This window comes from Taeniopygia guttata, chromosome 14 (genome assembly GCF_048771995.1).
Source record: "Taeniopygia guttata chromosome 14, bTaeGut7.mat, whole genome shotgun sequence".
Classification (NCBI taxonomy): domain Eukaryota; kingdom Metazoa; phylum Chordata; class Aves; order Passeriformes; family Estrildidae; genus Taeniopygia; species Taeniopygia guttata.
In genome coordinates, this window is record NC_133039.1 from 83,846 (window position 1) to 106,729 (window position 22,884).

Consider the following 22,884-nt stretch of genomic DNA (forward strand, 5'->3'; position numbering starts at 1 on the left):
GGATTAAGAAAGTACTGAAAAGCTGGAAAATCAACTCAAATTTACTTTGTATATTAAAATGATCTGTTGCTTGTCTTCCCTATCAACAAAAAATATGCACAGATTTTCAGAAAAAATAGCAATTAAGTTGCCTTAAACCCAAAAAAAAGTGGTATAAAGTTTACACTATACATTATATAGCAATTATAAGCTATTTCATACAAATACAGTAACTGCTTCAATTATTAAGGTAAAAGGTAGGACATTAAACAACATTTTAAAGCCACTTAAAGGCTAGGAAACATTCAGAAAGTTTGCATACATATTTAAATAAAGCCACTCTAAATTCACCTTCTCTGAATTTCAAAGAATAAATTTCAAGCATACAACTTAATTAATATACAGTTGACTCTTCGTCTTGGAAAATGGCAACGACTTGTTATGAGGTAAGCTATGTTAACTACCAGAAGGAAAAATACTTCTTTACTTACTGACACTCTTAAAGAAACAAATGACCTCGCTGAAAGTAGATACCATACAAGACCCAAACATCAGCCAAATCATCAGTCCTGTTTCAATCAGGGTGACAGGTCTTCAGCTGATAGCCACTAACAAATGCTTCATAATCCAACTACATAAATCAAGCTATTTCACGTAAGTCTTTTTAGGAGACATGGCAGATTGAATACTTTCAGCCAGTTGGATAGGACTATCAATTTAGCTGACCTCAAAACATCTAATGACTTTTTGCCACTACTGATCAGTTGATAAAAGTAATTTTTGCAGAATTAGACCCAAGTTCTTCAAAACTCCAACCCACAATACTCTCATAAGCAGTTTCATATGTGTGCAGCCAAAAATGTAGCATTTGCATAGTAGCAACTGCATACTAGAAATGCCATTGTAGCTTTCTGAAATTATCAACAACCAGGCTGATAGCAGAAAAAGAAACAATGGAAAATGACTACAGATTAGAACTGAATTGTTCTGTCAGGAACTGTGATCAGAAAAATGTTTTAGCATTCCTATTCCATAAGTCACTTCATTGTTCCCAGTACTGGTGACGACACTTTAAGAAGGATGCTGATAAACTGGAAGACTACCCCTGTCATGTCCATCTGCCCCCTACACTACCACCCCCCCTCCACACCCCAAAAGAAGCCACAACACATCAGAGTAATCTGAGGTATGAAAAACAGGTCAAAGGATTTCAGATTATCCAGACTACTGTTTCTCAGACTTTCTGAAAGGACAAACTGTTTTTGTTTTGAAGCCACAGTTGCTTCATGTAGCTTAAATTACCAAGAACTTAAGGAAGGATAAACTAACATGTTGAAACTGTAAATTCCATAGATTTGTATGCTTTTATATATATATACATATGTATGTATACATGCATATATCTATTTTTCTGCATTGGTTTATTCATTCCATGGCTTGTTTCATTACAGTCCTTAATAAAGCAGTGTGATCCTATTTAAGCATGCCTGTGAGCCCCAACAGTGTCAGAACTGAGCACAGGAAAATACCAATGCTACTTATCACAGAAAATTCATTAGATAAGGATCCATTACTGCTTGCATGGAATAAGGGTTGATGGTACTAGCAGGCTGTCAGCTACAGCTAAAAGAAGGCAGGAATGGAAAGCAGCATTACTTTTTTTTTAATTAAATCAGAAGAAATATAATTATTGCTTGATGTGCCAACAGAGATTGCAATTTTCCTGAACAGAAATCACAAGAAGGAATTTCCTGTCTCATAATAAGGAACCTTATTTTTAAAGTGAACTAATCTCATGCCTAACTGAACTGAGACAGATTTCTAAACCAAACACATTTCAGTAACATGCCTATACAGATTTGCTGCATTGGTTTAATAATATTGATTCAAAATTTATACAGTATATTTACCAGACAAATCAGCAATAGTATTGCTATCTCAGACCACTCCAGCTTGCACAAGCAGCAGCCCAGTCTTCCTCCTCTTTCTTCTTCTTCTTCTTCTGCTTACCACTGGAGTTACTCATATTAGCCACTAGTAATTTCCTTCTCTATTTTGTGATGGTCTGATTCTCAAAACCAAGTAAATTCTGTAACAATTATTCTCAAATTCTAATTTAATTATTGTTGTACTTTGAATATTACTGCTTCTATTTCAGATGTGAATTCCTTGTACACTAGAAAGCTTGAAAAAATGGTCCTTTCCGATTTTTTAATTATACTATCAGCTAATAGAATTAAAGAAAATCTTCCACTCAATTTTTTTTACAGAATCAAGTTGTATGAATCTAAGAATGGACTCTATGCCTTTTAAACATATAATGCGTTTGTTCTGCCTTCCCAAAAGATTTGCACAAGGTTATGAAGATACAAACATATCAGCTCTTAAAACTCAGCTCTGATGACTGACACCAGGCCTGAAAGAATATTTATTTTAGGTCTCTTAATGCAAAAGTCAGACTTCAAAGCTTAATTTTTTTAATTATAATTTTTATTTTATTTTATACCTGCATTAATTTCTTCACTGCCTTCCCCACTTTCCATTTTACAATGCTGTCTTTTACTTTGAGCTATCCAGGGCATGAACGCATGAGTAACATCATTCTGCCTGTACCCTACACATCACTAACAAGCTACATTTCTGTCTCTGTTGCCGGAAGTATGAAAACCCCACATTCCAAATGTTTCACATTCCAAATGTTAGCTATACAACTGCAAGAAACAGACAATGCTTGTTACATTGAAAACAGATTCTGCTATAAGGCTGAGTAACAGTCCAAGTTTCAAATCTAGAATTGCATGATTATGTGTCCATATAAAGTCACAAGCAAAGGTTTGTTTTTATTAAGCCATTTCATTATCATGTTATCTTCATAATATTATACTCATCTTTCAGACCAAATAAGCACATATGATGCAAGAAAAAGAACAAGTACTCCAGGTATTTTGTTGATGAAAAGAATTCCAGAGCACCAGGTTCCCAAATCAATTCACATACCACACTTCAAAATGTAGCATAGATACTTAAAGAAACAGAAACTGCCTCCAATGTTACTGAGAGAAAAAAATCCGTACCAAACTCACAAATATTTGGAAGTAACACAGCAATCAAAAAAGCAGAACAAGGGGAAAAGGAGGGATGAAAAATACAGAGAATGAATGAAGCTAGGATTCTCCTTTTGGATTTCAAGAAAATTTCCCAAGATGGAAAAAAAAAACCCAAAACAACAAAACAATAAAGCCAGAGAAACACCCAGCATGTTTTTTCAACTTGACACAAGATTTAAAATTGTCTATTTTGTTCTCCCCTCACTCCTCCATATTTTACTTATAAAAAACTCCTGTTACTCATTATTCAAATCTGAACATATCTTGTCCACCTAAAAAAAAGTTCTGAGTTACCAGAAAGAAAAGGTTCAAACTCAGAACTTAACTTTGGTGGATGAAATAATAATTTCCCTAGTTTACCAGAAATGTCCCTTTCTGGGCCCATCAAACTCAAAGGTGTATTTTCAGGGCTCCTTATGTTTGAATTGTACCTCTTAGTTAACAAGTATGGATCAAAAGCTGCTAATTTTGGAGGAAAATGTAAGGAAAAAAAGTTACTGTGGAGGTAAGAACTCTTCCTAAGAAAAACCTTGAACTAAATAACCAAGGGATTTTTGTTTGGTTGTTTTTCTATTATTTTTACAATGTGGACATTCATAATGTGTAATGAAATACTGTGAATATAAATAAAAGCCAGTCACAAATACACACAAACTACTATGTGCTGTACATTCAGCAAAAAAGTGGAATGATCTGAAAGCAGCAGAAACGCAAGGAGGCCAAGCATATCAGTGTGAGGGCAAAAAGAATGGTGTGACACACCTCACTGCAGCATTTCTGGAAGCATCTCTCTTCCCCTTTCACTTCCCGTGACACTATCAGCAGAAACTCTGACTGCTGAGCCCGGCCACAGCTGTACTGGGAACCTATACTGACAAGCTGAAATAACCAATCAAAGCAAAACACAGAAAGAAACCTTTGTAAAGCTGAAGTACATACCGTTATCCGTACAAGTAACAGATGAGCTCAAATGTTCAGGTAACACTTACTCGCCACTAGAACAGGTTGCTATCAAGCTACAACTTTCATTTCAATGTAAAATTTACTGAGGCAGTTGCAAAGCCCTTTTTAATCTAAATGGAAGTTAAGAATTACTGATAAAACAGAAAACTCCCCATATAACTGTGTTGTAGCCAACTACTCTGAAAAACGAAGTTTGGTGCGTCATAAAAGTAACCATTATTTTTCTGTCATACATTGACAAGTGGAGAAGGCAGCAAGGATATAAGACTGGAAGGTGTTATGTAAAGCAATTGTCTTGGTTTGGAAAGACTCTCAATCTGGGACAGCAATATATAAAGCCCGGGTATTAAAAAGCTTCATCTTGTTCCAACTACTGATAAAATAGCTAAGGAAACATAAGAAGTTAACAAGAGGAAAAACATTGAGCGATCTAGATTAGTTTTTGAAGGAGTAATTTACAGAAGATCCAAAAAAATAACTGGAATGTAAAAAATTGTCTTGTTCCCACAAAAATCACTACCACAAACACTGGCCAAACATCTAATAATTTAAAATTCAACCTCAGCTAAATTTCTCAATCTCTTATTACAAAACATATTTTACCTTGATAACACATGGCAATTCCTAGCCCATTCAAATTAAAGCATAGCTTGTCAGTGCACTTTAGAGAGATTAGGACTTTAATTTATATGTGAAGAGTTAGACAACAATTGCCTAATCTGAGTAAACTGTAGATTACAACAGATGAGAAGGCCCATGAATAGTAACTTTATATATAACCTGCCATTGTGTGTGAATAATTTTGAAGACAGCAGTTAAAGACCATCCTCCTCATACACTGAACATACTTCAAATTGCATGATGGTCACAGACTCAGGTTACATTAATCATTAAAATTTACATGATCAACACTGCTGCTGTCTAAAGCATTTCTATTTAGCCACTTTGTATTGCCCACAGTTTTTTATACTGTTGTATCGCCAAAATACTGTTTTTTCTGATTGCCTGAAGAAGCAACAATTGAAGCTAAAAATTCTCTACAAAATAACCCACAAAAGTGGGGCAGCATAATTTTTAGTAATAGATTTTGGATTGGGACTAATTCATAATTGTACTGTTCTAGCAGAGCTTTCAAATGTGTTCTTTGGAAAAGGGCATCAATACATCTGCATTAGTGCACCAACAGTTCGGTACCTTCCACTCCTATTTAATAACCATATACAATCATATTTAATGATAAAATTTTGAAATGCTTAGCGTAAAAACCATTTTTTTTCAAAACCAACCACTTGAGCATGCTATATATGTGGCTCAGAGCACAAGGACTCTTAATCTGTAAAAATATCACCCTGAAAAAGCTGATGAGTCCATCTTTTTTCACATACAGATCATGGTGGGTACCGCCCCAAATACTGCTTCTGAAAGAAAGCATGCTGCTGAGCAGCATGGGCTTAGAAAAAAATTACAGAAATGCTACAGGATTTAAAGGCATTAACAATAAAACTGTTTATGCACAATATTCTAATCTTGCTTCAAGTGAGTACAAAGGAGGGAATGGGCTAGTGTGGGGTAATGAGATGCGAAGTATTATGAGATCATACAGCTGTTGTGTTTATCTAATTCAAACTATGTGTCTAAAAATATTCAACATGGGAGAGGGAGGAAGTAGGGAGACAGCTGGATGAAACAAGATGTAATGTCCAAGAAAACTACTGGATTCTTCCAGTTCTAAAAGAGATTATAATAGGTCTTTCAGCAGTTGCACTGTCAAAGCAGTATTTACTCCCAAATACAATATCCCCAAAGGGTTTAGGATAGGTAAAAGATATGGTGTCATTTAATCTGCTAAGAAGTAAAGGAGCTCTATTTGTAATGAAAGCTAGTTTCTCCTGACAAAGAAGAAAGTTGAAAAACATTTTTCCATGGACTGGCCAAAAAACAGTAGTCTTTAAAGTGAGGGGTTTTTTTCGGAGACTTAAACAACATTTAACTTGTGGCATGGCAAACATACCTGGTAATACCTGAAGCGGAGTACTGAAGCGTAAAAAGCTTGCTCTGTGCCTGTTTAGTCTATTTGCCCATGGCTGCCTCCACATTACTAGAACCTTATATATTTCATCAAATATAAACAAAATGTTCTCTTCTACCTTTGTGTCATAAACATTTTTTAAATGTTGCTTGTTGTGTTATTAGAGTGAGATTACACAGGATAAATGGGCTTGTGTTTATTTCAATTTCTCCTATTGTAAGCATCAGACACTGAAAAAGGTGCTAGCAGATGAACACTTGTCAGAGTTAACAGATTCATTGCTCCAATGCAGTTTTAAATACTCTGCTGGATTAGGAATGTGAAGGATAAAGCAGCTGTACAGTTAATTTCTTACTTACAAAAATTATCAAAGATAACAGATAGATCTTGCGATTTTACAGTGTGTTCTTGAATGTACACACAAAGCTATTTTTACCCACTGCAAAGAACAAGAACATTCACATAGCTCATAGCTATCAAGCTTCACATCTACACAGGTAAAGTCTACCCTCCTGTGTGTATGAGTATTTCTTAGCTGAAGAACCACTCTCTGGGCCTGGCAAACATTTGTATCCCAAGCTCATCTCTTTTACCCAGAGCTCTTCATATCTAACCTATCATTCATATAAACTTGTATTAGTTAATTCTGGTTGACTCATCCTTCAACTGCTCATGTGTAGATACTGAAGAACTACATTTCAGACATGTTGCAGATGTTTTTATAGAAAGTCAGCAAAATTTACCTCCTGGAAAGTTACTTTTTTTTTTTTGTTTTATGATAAATGCAAACACAAGTATCACATTTTAATTTCACTGTATATGTTTATCCAAATTCTGAAAATGATGGAATAAAAAAAGATGCATGGAATTTAACTTATATTCCTCTTTCGCAAAAGGTACTTCATACTAATTTCTTAGAAGACAGTGTTAACTATATCCCATACGTATTTTTTACCTGTTCAAATTTCCAGCCATCGGACATTGTGGAAACCATTTGAGTGAGTTCCTCTTCCTGACACTGCAGCACTCTGTATACATGTTTGACTGGCACCTTCAAGAAGAAATATAAGATGCTCAATATGGCATGGAATTCACTATGTTTGTGACTTGTCTGAAGTTGCCCTTACTCTCTTGAAATGGTAAGCAACACCACCTTGAACCCATCTAGAGCAACAAATAAGTAGGGCCATTTTAGCTGAGACCTGTAGTAAATGCTATCAGAGCAACCATGTGATCCAACAACCTAGCTTCAAGAGAAATTTGTCAATAACAATATAAATTTGTAATATCTCCATAAAGACTCAGTTACCAAGGAAGTTACCAGTTACCTGACCAGCAGAGTTAATGAACCAACTTCATCATATTCGCTTTCATGGAGAACATGAGCTGCTATGAGAAGAGGCAACCTTCTCAATCACAGAGCATTACAAATAAAGAAAGCAACTTTGCTACAAAGCATATGACAGGAGCTAAACAGCATCTGTACATATGCTACATAAACATACTGTATAAACAGCAGTTATACCATAGTTAGGCAACCTCATCATATTCAGAACATTTAAAAGTCAATGAGAAAGCTATGTTCTACAAAAGCTGCTCTTTAACATAACAATTTGCAGAAATTATATTAGGATAAATTCTACTATTACTGAACATTTTGGAACAATTACTTAGAAGGTTTTCAGTTTGTGAAAGAGATCTGTGAACTTTATAACCAGACTGGCAGGAGCCAGCAATTAAAAATATTAATCTTTGTATACTAGTGGTTCTAGATCATCCAGTGATGGAGGCAGCCATTCAGTATCTTACTGGGGAAATCAGGAGTTACATAAAAAAACAAATGGAACCCACTCACTACTTGTCATGGAACAAATAATCAAAAGCACATGAGAAAACAGCCTCACCTGAGAGATTCTGCTGTCTCTTTCTCTTATTTTGTCCTTTACCAGTTTTATTAGGGATGTGATATTGTAGAATTCAGCCTCCTCCAGTACACCTAGTATGAAAACATTTTTTGGGAAGACAGTGTAACTAAAGACTCCAGGCCAAAATCACCAACCAGTTCATAAGATTATCTTCTCAACAGCTACAGAAAATTATTTATTGCTCCCTATGATAAGGCAGTTCACCAACCTAACGATTCTGGTTTCTTTCAGGAACATGTAATTCAATGTTTGGCTCGTTCTAAAAAATTTTCCTAAAAATATCTCAAAGAAAACTGATGCCGTTTCACATACAAAATGAGACAAGAAAAAAAAAAATGTGCACAGATACCATTCCATAGCAGACTGGTAAGATTACCACACCTCAGGCCCTGCCTCAGGCTGGAATGCAAAAGATAAATTTAAATAATCCTACTGAAAAATCTCTGCAGCTGCTAGCAAGCATAAAATTTTTCTTCCTGTGATTTGAGATCTTAGATTCTGAAACAAAAGCCTAAAGATATATACTGCTTCTACTCACATGTTCAAGGCCTATCTGCTCTCCACACACAGTATGCTTAACAATGCACATGGAAATTATATTTCCTACTATTTCCCTCTAGTATTGTTAAATTGTATTTCTCTTTGATAAACTTCTTCAATATGATATCAATACAGTTTTATTACTATATGTTTTAAAACAGTCATCCTCCATTAGGATAAAATTGATACAAACTGGGAACAAGGAGGGAGAAGCTGGGGGAAGAATTAGGTCTTTAAAAGCATATTCCACACATCTGAACATGCTAGAACTTCACTTTAGCTTGCTCTACATCTTCTAAAGCTTGCTTCACATCTTCTAAAGCTTGCTTCCTAGGCGGCATTCTTTTGCTTAAAGAGAACTAAAAGCAACTATCTCACAGTCACACAGGAAAGATACACGATTACACAATAAAAGGCATCTCCCCTCTTGTTTGAATACTTATGTTGCAACTGAGAATGGGGGCTGTGAAATCAGGAATTCTACACAAAATGCTCAAATAACCCCATATACTATAACTGCATGATACCTACCACTTTTGCTTGAAACAGATCGAAATGCTACACTAGTTAAGGTTTTCCATCTTGTTCTAAGTTAGTTTTGGTGATTCAAAAGAAGTGAAAATAATAAGCAAGTGGCAAGCAAACAAGATATTTAGAGATGCCTTACCTTCCTCAGCTAGGTCCTTGTTAATAACCAGCTTTCCGTGTCTGAGATAGTTCAGCACTGGCCCAAAGTAGGTTGGGTCTCTGTCTATTAAATAGGCACCTGTTTCATCCTAGATTAGAAAAACAAACAAACACAAACCAAACAAACAACCCAAAACAAAGCAAGAGAACACCAAAGCCCAAACTAAATAAACCAAAAACCTCACAATGATTTGAATATCCAAATGGGAACTGCAAGCTAATATTCGTCTTGCAGTGAGCAGGTATTCAGATATAGCCACATCCCTGAAAGCTGAATTTATTAAAGACAATAAAAGGAATTAAAAAATATAACTGTCATGGTATCAGACTGATCAATCAAATCATCCAATACACAACTTCTCTTATCTGATCAATCCCCCTAACTCCCTATCAATGATTAACAGTATCGTCAGCATGAAAGATCTAAGTGGCAACTGAGAACACCAAAAATTAAGGTTAAAAGTAGCACTCAAAACCAGGAAGTCTTGTTTGGGAGCTTGAAGAGTCAGAACAGCTACATTCTAGCAAGATTCAAATATCAGTTTTTCCTTTTATATCTTTCTCTTTTTTTTTTTTTTTTTTTTTTTTTTTTAATTAAAGGCAAACAAACCTAATTTTTTTTTAACCTCAACACTTTGCTCTAAAAACATTTGCTTTTGTCTTTGGTCAGATGTACAAATACTCACAGGTACTGAGAACTGCTGTATACCAAGCAAGGGTTGTGCATGCATCTTCTAAAAAAAAAAAAAGCACACTGAAGATGCAAATTCCTACCTATCTCATGCGGACGAGTGAAGTAATAGATGAATAGATGAAAACTAATGCTCAATTTACCAAACAGACTACAGAGTTTTGTGAATTGTGAAACAATTCAAGAAATTCACCTGCAGAGCTGATATTCTTGACAAAGAGACAAAGAAGCAAAATTGGTAATTCCTACGTTATTTAGAATCTATGTGTGAACCCCTGCAGTCAAGACAGTACTGACATACTTTGTGCTAGCCGGAGATCTAAGGAAGATTCGTAGAAAGATTTCTAACTGATCCACTGCTCCTTCGACTATCAAATGGAGTACTGACTGTATTAATCCATTAGTACATAAGGTTTTGGTACAATGGATATCCTACAGATATATACTAGAGAGATGTGGCAGCACCCCAAATACTTTTTTACTTATTTTTAAGATTCTAGTAGTTTACAGGAAATACTCAAAAAATCATCATTACCATAATGTGGATCATACTCCCCTCAAAACCACAGGTAGTAGCAATAATTGCTCTTCCATATGAAAGAAACTCTACCAACTCAATTCTCTGCATTTGAACATTAATGCTTATATGGAAAGGTTTGATTACTGAACTGTGATATCTAAAAACTCTCTCTACTTAACAATATGTAGAGTTCCTAAAATGATTCATTGGAAAAAAACATCAAGGATGTATTTTCAGGTACACAGATTTAGTTTCTGAATAACTGCACTTGTCCAACCAGGATCAGTAGAATTTAGAAAGACCACAGCCTGAACTACAAAAGCCATAAACCCTTTCTATAATTACAGTTAAATGCTTTACACACCTAGACACAGTGTCATTTCAGAAGAAGTGAAGGAATGTATAATTTTGTATAAAATTACCTGTTCAAGAAAATGCTAACATATTAAAACATGGTGTCAGTTAACCTACACTCAGACCAGACAATGCTTGATGAAGTCTAATCATAATTTCTTCTGATCTAAGCTCATGGTCTCACAAAACTATGCATCAAAACCAGTAGATAGATGAAGTAGTATAGTTTTAATATTTAATCTATAAATATATTAACATAACTAAAACACTTCAAGAATGTGCAATCTACAGATACAACCCAAGAAATTAGAATAGCTGACAACTGTATGAAATATAAGCTGAAAAGTATTATTTAGTAAAGGAAAAGAAACCAGTGAGGTTGGAAAGGAAAATCCAAAACAGACAAAAAGAAAAGCTGTTTTATAGAAAAAAAAACTTGTCATCATCTGAACTGCATTAAGAAACACAGGGCTTACAAAACTGGAATTCTTCCCAGTTAGGAAAAACCAATCTCTAGAAATAATCTTCTTCATTAAGATGATTGTAATTTTTCACACTGCAGTGTTTTCTCACATCACCTTCTAAAGCAATACTGGTTGTCAGCTCACCACTTCAGATACAGAGAGGTGGGTGACAGAAGGAAAGCAATTAAAAGCTCCAAACACAATCTTAAGTAACGACTTCACTCCTTGCACAAAAGACCTGAACATTGTTTTTTAAAGGCCTACATTACCTGAAATTGTATTTTCTGAGTTGAGTTCTATATACTAAACAAGCTTCCAACAAAACTACAAAGGATATAAGCTTTGTCAGGCCTTCTCTTTTAAATTCCACCTTATAAGAGGTCATCTCAGTAGTGTCATAGCTTAGTCTATGAAGACTTTCAGACAAGGTGCCTTGAAAAATAATAAAAAAGAAGGCACAAAAAGTCCTATAATTTTTGGTGCAATAGATTTAAAAAAAAAAAAAATTAGAAAATATCAACAGTTAAAGAATTCTGGCCAAATTCTAACAGTGTTCAACCCAAATTCTGTCAACAGGATTCTCTTAAGTGCCTAAATTCCATGCAGAAGTTGCTTACCCAGATTACAGACATAGAAAATATGCACTAATTTACATTAAGAGGAGGATGTGTGTCTTGAACATTGACCTGATAGCTCAGATATGCTACACACTAGCACCAAGGATTCAAAAGCTGAGAGACAAACCAATTTGTCTCTCATAAAGTAAAGGTTACTGTAACCATATGCAAACAACGCACAGGTGAGTGACCCAAAAAATTTACTCCCTCAGCATCTTCCTACAGAAAATGCCTTATCACTCCTCCTTTTGAGTGAGCTGCCTGAATGTCCTTCAGTGTATGCTAAGCACTTCATGCTGAAATCACTAAGAAAGGCCGATTACACTAGCTCTGTAAGGATATTTATGTAAACATAAATCCAATGCAAGCTGACACAGAAATGTAGTCATTTGCTCTACCTGTAACTCTAAAAATATAGGCCATTAGTCTTTCAGAATGTTATCAGGACTGTTTTCATCCACATGTACATGAAAACACACTGTATTATCACATGTCATTTGCTTTGTGACCCTTTTTAATATAAACTGTTTTATTTTAAGATAAAATAATAAATTGCAAATGTGATCCAATGTGAACTGGACAATTTAAAGAGGTAGCTAGCTTTAGCCTTGCTAGATTAAGTATTAATAGACTTTAATAGATGTTCCAATTAATAGACTTGCATAGATGTCCCAGCTATGCCCTATTCTCTGCTAAATAGTAAATTGTTTTTCTACAAGCTTTGAGAAAGTTTGCATCTTCACTGACATAACTAGTGCAGGTATTCTAAAGCCATTTCCTAAACTTCAGGTGAATACCACAAATGTCAGACAAACCTATATTCCAATAAGGTTTCAAAGTTCTCTCTCTTTCAGATGTATTTTATAGAAACAGGTGTTACTGTTTACCAGAACAGCAGCAGAAATTCAAGTTTCCTCTCTATTCAGTATAGTCATACTACCCCACACTTAGAGGTGTTTCCTGCAAATTGATATTCTTCATAAGAAAATTCAACACAAATGCACTTTGTCTTTGTGCATCCAACCTTAAACTGCTAGTTAATCACAGGACTGTTTGTATCTTTACCCAGTTCTACTTTTGCACTACATTCTTCTCTGAAGAGGTTTGTTCTTCATTGTCTGTAAATTCTAGGCCTTTTTCATGCATATTTACGAGGATGCCACTTAGAAGACAGCATTGTCTACATACAGTGAAGATTGCATCTGTTCATTACCACTCTCCCACACTACTGTTCAGTTCAAGTTACAAACAACATGGAATTTTAGAGGAAACCTAGTAACTTGCCCTTAAATTTTCAACCAACTGGTTCAGCATACCAATGAAAAGTCAGTGTAGCTCACAATTACATTCCTTTGAAAAATACTGACCAAAGCAAGTAAATTATCATGTATTCCAGTTGCAAATGTTTTCACTTCGATCTTTATAGAGACTGAGGCTCAAAGGAATCATAATGAATGCCTACCCTGATCTTAGTTTAAAACACACAAAGTACTCAATTTATTTACAGTGAAATATAACCTTTAGAAAGTAGCAGTGAAACCTAACCATTCCAATAAATAATTACTATCACTGCTAATAATATGTACTTTATAGTTTGATACTTTGCTATCTGGATTTCACAACACCTTTGCTAGACTGAACAGGCTTCACTATTAGATTTCTTGTCTCCATATATGTACCTCTGGACTGAGAAGACACCCCTTAAACTTCTTGTCATAAAAAAGTTTTGCTCTTTAAAACTTTTTACCAAATCATATTTCACCTTGTGGCTAGTCACTGCCCTGTTGTGAACCTTGAATTACAGATGCTAGAATCCAGTACAGGATTCCAGTAGGACTCAAAAGGTGCACCAAATACATACATACATCTCCCTAATCCCATTTAACAATCTCCCCAAGAATTGCATTAAAACACTAGCTGAAATGTCATAAATTTATTTCCAATTAATTATCTTCATTGGGATCAATACTGGATCTGGATACACTCAAGTCATACCATCAAGCTCTTGGCTCAAGGCTGTATGCTCTAACATGAATATTTTAATTTTACATAATTTTAAAATTTTACATAATTTACATATTCTGAGTTCTGATAAAGGCAGCAATATGCAGAGAAATACAGTAGTTTTTGGTACTAAATTTGAATTAATATATAATGGTCATCCCTATAATCTGTGCTTTTTAAATTTTGAACTAGTGAATTTTTCACAAACTGTGTGGCCTAAAAACTTTGAGTGTCTGCAGACTAGTAGTACTTATCAAAACTACATCAGTAACACAACCCACCTGACAACTCATAAATCTCATGGACAAATTAAATATATCTGTTATTTCTTAGAATAATGACTACAATTTAGATATTTCTTAATGCTGACAGTCAAGGTTGTGCTCCCACAAAGACTTTGATTTTTCTAAACCATTCAGTGCTTGCATGCTTCCTTCTTTGACAGATTCTATGCCAACTTTAAAAAGGCTTTAAAAATCAAGCATGAATACTACTGCCAAAACCTTATTACAAAAGTATGACAATCTCCTTCTTACATGAAAGTTAAAAGAATGCTAGAACAGTTTGCAAACAAAAAACTGGTATACAGCTAAAATAGGAAGATGCTGAAACAAGGAAATACATGTAAATTATTAGCAGTAATGCAGTAAAAGCATTAAATTAAACAATGATGACAAGGTGAGCAAGGCTCTGCTTGTCTATTTTTATGTAGTCATCTCTAAACCAAGATTTAAATACCATGGAAAACAAATCCTGTTCTGAAAAGTAAATATGACCACTACTGCTCATTTTTTTGCTGAAATCTGAAATGCTTCTCAAACAGTTTTAAAGCTGTGAGTAATATTGTGAAACATACTGAATTCAGAGAGTCAATTTCACAGTCCTAATCCATTCAATACTAGTTTGGTCACAGGGTGTGCCAAAGGTTAATCTTTCTCCCATTACAAGTGGAAACATACCTGACAGCCAAGAGACAGGCTGCTCTGTCCTACTCAACATTAGTACCTGAAGGCAGTTTAAAGGCCAACATGCTACCTTTTTTGAAGCCTCTCAGGTCTTTACAGTAGCAAGCAAGTAAATCACAGAATATCATGAGTTGCAAGGGATCCACAAGGATCAAGTCTAACTCCTGGCCCTGCACAGCACAGCCCCAACACTCCCACCATGTGACTGAGCTTTGTCAAGCTCATGGCTTGGGGCCATGACCATTCCCTGAGAAGCCTATTCCAGTATTCAACCAACTTCTTTGGAAATAACCTTTTCCTGATATCCAACATAAACCTTCTTGACACAGCTCCATGCTGTTCCCTTGGATCCTGTCAGTTGTCACACAGAACAGAGACTGATACTGCTCCTCAAGAACATGCAGACACCAATGAGTCTTCCCTCAGCCTCCTCTTTTCAGCTGAAGAAGCCAGGTGACCTCAGTTATTTTTTATATGGCTTTCCCTTAAGAAACTTTGTGTTCATCCTTCAGATGCTAAGAGCCTTAGATCCCTCTGATACTGTGGTGCCCAAAACTGGCTACAGGACTCAAAGTGAGATCACTCCCCAAAACAGAGCAGAATGGGACAATCCCCTCCCTTGCCCAGCTGGCAATGCTGGACAGCAGTGCAGGAGACAGTTGGCCCTCCCATTTGCCAGAGCATATGGCAGTGCTTTATCTTTTAATTAGGAAACCTTAGAGGAATGCTTTCCTACTCTCCCACAAAGACAGTTTACCTATCAGCAAGCCACCTAGATTTTTAAATTTAGTTTTATAGGTTAATTTAAGCTCTCCATAAAAACCTCAACCAAAACCAAAGACAACTACAAAACAATTCCCACACCACCACACTTCAAATTTTTTTTCTTCTAACTCAGGAACATTACATTCTGTACCCTATATTAAGTGTTCAAATATCCTTTCTGGAAGTTATGCCTGAAAAACTGATGAAATCTACTAACCTCACTGGGAAAAAAAAAATATATATAATAAGCAACTCCTTATTTTCAACCTGTTGGTTACAGAGTTATAAGCTGGTCCTTTCTTTTCCGTAACTGTACTGGAAAACGTTTTTTTGTCCATGATGTGCCAAAATTTCTTTCAGAGCCAGGACTAGATACTTTATATCCATTACTACATACCATATCACAAATAAAATCTTAACAACTTTCTTCCCCTACTAAAATTGAGTCAGAGTGAATACCAAAATATTCACCCACTACTTGCAATCTATGCAGAATACGCAACATTTTTCTCTAAGAATTGCTTAAAAGACAGAATGCTACGTCTAAGTGAGAGATTATTATCAAAAGTACTTTGCTCTGGTTCTTGTAATTGAACAAGAGAATAATGACAGTGCAAAAATAACAGAATGTCAGTGCATGCAGATATTTCATTAAAACGCTAAAACTAAACCCCATCAGACAACATAAAAATATTACACAAACGTACAAACGATACTACGCTGTCTGCTGTATTTATGAGCAGTTTTGTTATTCACGAACCCAACCACTTCGCACTCATTAAGCAAAACTCTTCAGGGAAGACTCCCTCCACAGCAGCAGAGTCGTTCCTGCCTCCCCTCACCGCGGTGCCGGGCCCCGCGCTCCCTTCACGCCACGGCCGCCCAGGCAGGCGGCACAGCGGGACCGGGCACAGCCGCAGCGCAGCCCCAGCGCGGCCGGCGGGGAGCGGGCCCGGCGGCGGGGCAGCGAGCCCGAAGCGGGGAGCGGCCGCGGCGGGGCCCGCGCTCACCTTGTCCGAGTCCAGGTCGGGGTCGGCCTGGCAGAGGCGGAAGAGGAAGGACTTAGGGTCCCGGCAGAGTGTCTGTCGAGTGGTCAGGAAGCAGGTGCCCCCCACGTTCAGCCTGACCCACTTGCCGGGCCCCGCGCCGGGCAGCGGCACCGAGCTACACCGACGGCAAGGCCCGCCCGCGCCGAGGCCGCCGGCCGGAGGCACCGGGAACTCACAGTGGTTCTCCGCCGCCATCCTCGCCGCCGCCGGAAGGGGCCGCCCCGCCGCCCGGCCCCCGGCGCACCGCCCACCGGAAGAGCCCGTTGCAACAGCGCCCTGCCCCTTCACGCCCGCCGCCCCAGCGGCTCCGGCGTGGGGCCCCGAGCAGCGGTCACGGCTGCGACACGGCCGCGGGCCCGGCTGTACCCCATGCCCCTCGCCCCACGGCGGAAGGAAGAGGCGGAGGCCGTGCAGAACCCTACATGCCTTTATTACAGACTACCAAGCATAAGTGAAATCCGTCATCCAGTCACTAACTACACATCTACAGCACAGAGATCTGTCGAGAGAATAAACAGTCATTAAATTATGAGATATGATTAAATCATCGACCAATAGAAAATTTATATAATAAAGCCAGAAAAAAGGTGTAAAATATAGTTTACAATAATTATTCACATTCAAGGCTGTACATCAATACATACAACACCATGGCCCCGAACATGAATTCAATCCAAATAATTCATATATTAGAATTTAAATAACACAGACTGAACTAGAGGCCAACAAGAGCCAGCAAATAACCTTAGAAGAATAAAAATACAAAAGTGTGTATCATATAATTGCATTATTTGCTTCTGTTTTCACTAGTTCTTGGAGGAGGGGAGATTGTTTCGCTGTTTGTTGAGCAGGGGTCAGGGGCTTTGTTTCTTTGGGGTGAGTTTTTTCTTTTTTTTTTTCTGTACATCACAGTTACAGCTACAAACCAGGTAGAGAATATTACATGTGTAGCTGACTGCCACCAACCTGAAAACAGCATACAACTATCAAAACTGATCATGGTTCCTCATTCCTAATTTTTCTCTTTTATCAGATATAGTTTTCAGTTCTGCTACCATTTTGAACATTCACCACATCAAGTCAGTTAGCACATGGCCATAGGAAGTTTTGTCAAATGGCAATCATCTACATTTATGGCCCAGCTGACAGAGCGATTTCTCTCTTCACCAGGGACAGGACTTGATGAAATGGCATGAAGCTGAGAGCTTTAGGGTTTGGTGTAAGGAAAAGATCACAGGAGCTTTAGGTTAGGCATCAGGAAAAGGTTTTTCACTCAGAGGGTGGCTGAACACTGGAACAGGCTCCCCAGGAAGCGCTCACACTATCAAGCCTGCCTGAGTTCAAGGTGTCTGGCACATGGTGGGATTGCTGGGGAGTCCTGTGCAGTGCCAAGAGTTGGACTTGATGACCTTGATGGTCTTTCCAATTCAATAGATTCTCTTTACTCTAAAACGAGGCTATTGGGTGTTTAAGAACCTCTCCAACTGTTTATTGCATAAGGGTAATTTCTTCTATGAAAGAGGAAACATTCTGAAATTATCAGCCATAAATGAAGACATGCCATTTTGGATTACAGAGCTACTTGTCTGTAAGCTCACTTGATCAATTGATAAACAATCTGCATCATGAGGCTTTGCAGGAGGATTTCCACTTGATTCATAAAATATTTCCATGAAGCAATTCAGGCATTCAGCAAAATTTCAGATAAAAACACTGCACCTATTTGTGCAATTTACTAGTAGAAAGAATGATCAGAATCCATCCAGAGGCCACAGCTTTAGGCAACTATTACACAAGTTCTCTCCTCAGCAAGGTGTTGAAATCAAATGTTTTCTCCACAGGCCAAATGAAGTAATTGTCTTGACTTTACTAAATCATTCAGAAGAAAATGTACAGGTGGGAAATTCCCATAATTTTTCAAAGTTCCCAGCACAAAACACAATTGTATCAAACACATTGAATTAAGCATCTTGAACTATGAAAGCTGATTAGAATATCACATCTTTGTTTCAATCCACAATTTTTTTCAGACTTGTATATACCAGATACCTCACAATTAAATTACATCAGAAGGAGAAAAGTAGAGCACAGTACTGATAATTTGATCTTTTCAGCAACTAAGTGCCTAGCAAATGGAATTGTAATAGGCAATATCAGTCTGCCAACAATGCCTCAACATCACATCTGAAGTAACTCTTTCTTAATACAAAACTTTTACAAAACTGGACTTTAAGGCAAATGGTTACAAACTGATTTTTCAGTTTATTAAAGTAGTCCTAAACTTCTTGTGACTGGGCAGTAGTACTTCATCCTTTTTTGAGCTCCACACCACAGAAAAAGATGGATTAATACCTTTCTGAAGTTCAAATACTAAGCAAAGCAAAATTACAACATTATTGACCAGATCTTCATACATAATTGACAATTGTTGAAATTCAAGAGATGGAATGAATCAACAGATTTGGTTTTCAAAAGGTCTGCAGTAAGGAGAAATCTTAAGAAGAGTCTTCAAGTACCTAAAATTTTTTTCTGCTTTGAAAACCTGGGATTAAAAGCAAAAAAATCACCTGGCCTATGTGCAGCTCTGAAGAACCTCCCTTGCACATTTCATTCCATGAACTCCCATGAGCCACAGGAGTCATCTTCAGGACAAAGACCTGATTCTACCCCACATCAAGTATAAAAATTTAAAATGGGTACCAGCCCTTCATGGTATGCAGCACTTCTCAACACACATTTAAGTGGACAAACTGGTAAAACATACTTGAATCCACAATTGCTTTGTGATGCCTCACTCTATACTCTTGTCACCTTTCAAACCCACAGATTCTACACATAGTCCAAAAAATAGAAATACCTCTCCCAGGAAAGTTCTAGCTCTTTCCCAAAAAGCAGTAACTATGTAAGACTGTATTAGGAATACTGAAGCTCTTAGTGGAGTGATGGCTGTAAGAGATGCTTACGGTTTTCCAATAACAGCATTGTCAATTAAAAAAGAAAAAGGACTTCTAGAATGCAGACATCAGCCATCAGCATTCCAGATACCTTCTTGAAAGCTTACTGCTACCAAGATACACAAGGCTGGCTGAAAGCTTTTCGTGGGCTGGATGAAAGCCTACGGACAGATTTTCAAGGCGTGAAAAAACATAATTAATTTGCTATGGTAAAATCATTAAAAATCTAAATATTACAGAAAAGATGTTTAAGCACACCTAGATTTCTACCTCGTTAACAAGCCAATGGAGGTCATTTTGCCAGACTTTTTAAGCGATGTCAAGTTTTGTCACACTGAACAGCAGTGGCACTGTGACTCTCCGTCACTGCTAAACTCTCCTGTATTAAGTTGGGAAGATGTCTGTCTAGATCTCAACACCAGAGACTAAATCCAAAAGCAGTAAGGTTGTCTCCAGCAGACACAATACACGGCCGGAATTTGACAGCTGGAGAACAAATGGATAGCACTGCAACAGACTTAAAATACATGTCATCTTGGTTAGAACAGCATGTATACTACAGACACAGATGAAAGGTACACTATGTTATTCAAATTTGAGTGACGAGTATGCTTCGTATGTGATGGAATTTCTCATGATGCAAAGGGAACATTTTTCTGTCTTCCTCAGCCATTTACAGGACCCCTTCTCCCCCTTAACACCAGACACAGTAAGCCAGGGATTTGCTTCTCTCAGGTTTCCATATGTGGTGGTTACAGAAGACAACAGGAATGCAGTTGCTCCAAAAGAAAAGGCAACTGCACTGTCTCTTTTAAAGACTGGAAAAGCTGAACTGCCATCAAGTTCAACCACATAACACAGTTTTTAAGAGATCAATAATAAATCTCCTTCAGCCTGTAAAAGAAAATATTCTACATTCATATATTTTCTGAGAAATCTGATAAGCTATTGTTCTTAAAATACTGCTTCTAGAGAACAGTAGCCTATGAGTTTTTTCAACATTGTAGAGAAACCTTTCTTTGGTGGAAGGAAAAGCACATCATAAATATGCTTTTGTCAAATATCATAGTATTTGACAACTCAAAATGCAAAGTAATGGTATATGCAATGAGTGAATAAGTAAGTGTGATGTTTATACTGCTTTTAAAACAAGGAAGGAATGCCTTTGTCCAGACCTAGGCATTCTCCTCTGCAAGGTTTAGGAACACAAACATGTAGAAAATACCACTGGGGAAGTTTTTTTTTAGCACACAGGAAGTTGTGTCTTTGTAACATGACAAGAAATGTTTGACCACAAAAACAGCCATAATTGGAAGGGGATAAAGGAGATTGATATGCAAAATATTTTCATTTTATAGATATGCTTTAAGTACCATGTATTTTCCCCTTTGTATCAATATTTGGCTTTGATTTTCTGACCAGATTACTTTATTATCTGTATTTCAACTCCTTACATTTTTCCAGAGTTCCTGAATATTTGGCCAAGGACCAAAAAATAGAATTGACATCTCATTATACAATGAGACAAAGAAAACAGTCAAGTAATCAATTGTACAAAAGTTTTCACACCTCCTTCTCTACCCAAGACAATAGGTTGGCCCCACTAAAATGCACAACACACGCACACCCTGGAAAGAAAGCTTCTAGCCCTCATCTGCTGAAAAGGTGAAAAACTATCTACTATTTCAATAGTAGCCTTTTCTCCCCAATACTAACTAGTTTCTCTTTTAGTTAGCATTAGTTAAAAGCATGCTGGTAAGTTTATTGTCCCTTGATTAAACACACATGACTTACTAAAATTTAAAGTTCATGTTTAAAATGCTTCAGAAGCCAACATTCCAATTCTAGAAATTTCAGTGCTATGTTCAGCATTTTACTCTCTCAAAAGCTTTATCATTGGAGCCTATCTGCCAGACAAATACATCTGATTCATTCACATAACTACTATAGTACCACACAAACCCTGCAATCAGAACTATGTTAGAAATTACATAAGGGTTCAACCAACCTGGCTATAAATGCCATATATCAATAAGCTGGGGGACTGTGAGAAAAGGAAGAGAAAACCAAGAGGTGGTACTTAGGAGAGGCATATAAAAAGGTCCCTGATGAAACACAGTTTAATGATAATCTGAGAGTCACAGAAAACTCCAGCCCCATAAAATGCAAGGCTGGCACATGATTCGGCGTGTGTGCGTGTGGATTGGTTTTAATTCATCTTAACTGAAGCTGGTAATGCAAGGTCTATCCACTAGTCTGCAGCAGAAACAGAACTGAAGTGCACAAAAGCAAGATCTTCACAGCAATGATATGCATATGGAAGCCTCAACAGAAGCACAAAGAGCGAGCAAAGCAACCCTGAATTCCATTAGGTTTTTGCTTTTCTTCCTTTTTCTTCTTAAAAAAAAAAAAAAAAACCAAAACAAAAAAACCCAACCCCCCAAAAAAACCAAAACAAACCCCAAAAAACCACACAAATGAACCCCCCCCAAAAAAGCACCCCAAAAAAAAAACCCAAACAAAAGAAGAAAACCAAAAACAAAAAACCAAAAACAAAAGCCAAAAAAACATTTAAAAAACCCAAGAACATTTCAGACGTATGCTTCCCCTTGAGATGGTAATAGGTGGGTTGAAAAGATTCCTCTGATCGGCTGCACACGGAGTTCTAGCAGCAAGTAGGAAAACTGGGAAATTTTGGATGAGCTTTACTATTTTGCAGCATTCTGGTGGTATCTGTGCCGCCAAACTTCATGTATTTTTTTGCACCATTTATGAGCATTCCCACTTGGGTCCATCAGGTAATATGTCCTGTTTGGCTATAAGTAAACAACATTTTAATGATTATTACAAACATTGTTTAACCAAAAAGCAGTAGTAATTCTGCACCTTCCAATAAAATAACTATTGAGAATAAGCTCATCAACTTTCTGAAAGTTAAATTCAATTACAGCTATATAACATTATATATTACTGATTAACCATACATCTGGCACATGAATATTTTTAAGCAGTCAACTGACAATATATTATACACCTCTCCGGTTTCATTACATACAAGGCGGGCTAAATGTTAAGTCATTAAGAATGTCCTTCAAAGCCCAAAATCCACTTATGGTTTATTTAAACAGTAATAATAAAAATACAGTTGCATTTTTGTGATGTGTGTGTCAGAGTGACATTTTGTGTGATTTTCTTTTTATTATTTTTCAATTTTGTTTGTGGGTGTGGATTTTGTGCTTTCTTTTGTTGGCTGACTTTGTTCAGGTTTTTG

At 37.0% G+C, this 22,884-nt stretch overlaps 2 protein-coding genes across 13 annotated transcripts in view; both read right to left on the reverse strand.

Annotated features, from left to right (window-relative positions):
* LOC100224150 (BTB/POZ domain-containing protein KCTD5) overlaps nt 1-16,927 on the reverse strand; it is a 32,061-nt gene extending 15,134 nt beyond the window's left edge. Inside the window, exons 1-6 of one of the 6 annotated variants that reach the window (XM_072935832.1) lie at nt 16,621-16,759; nt 9,917-11,691; nt 9,211-9,319; nt 7,983-8,074; nt 7,034-7,129; nt 3,849-3,965 (exon numbers count right to left, since the gene is read on the reverse strand). In XM_072935832.1, the coding sequence (XP_072791933.1) occupies nt 3,849-3,965; nt 7,034-7,129; nt 7,983-8,074; nt 9,211-9,319; nt 9,917-9,961 (459 nt within the window). In that variant the 5' untranslated portion in view covers nt 9,962-11,691; nt 16,621-16,759. Of the gene's footprint in view, nt 1-3,848; nt 3,966-7,033; nt 7,130-7,982; nt 8,075-9,210; nt 9,320-9,916 lie in introns of all 6 variants that reach the window. The other 5 variants (XM_030285187.4, XM_072935831.1, XM_072935829.1 and 2 more) reach the window with 5 other exon arrangements.
* A 141-nt stretch (nt 16,928-17,068) lies between these two features.
* PDPK1 (3-phosphoinositide dependent protein kinase 1) overlaps nt 17,069-22,884 on the reverse strand; it is a 31,977-nt gene continuing 26,161 nt past the window's right edge. For all 7 annotated transcript variants that reach the window (XM_072935828.1, XM_012577902.5, XM_072935826.1 and 4 more), the window contains one exon: nt 17,069-22,429. In XM_072935828.1, the coding sequence (XP_072791929.1) occupies nt 22,322-22,429 (108 nt within the window). In that variant the 3' untranslated portion in view covers nt 17,069-22,321. The remainder of the gene's footprint in view (nt 22,430-22,884) is intronic.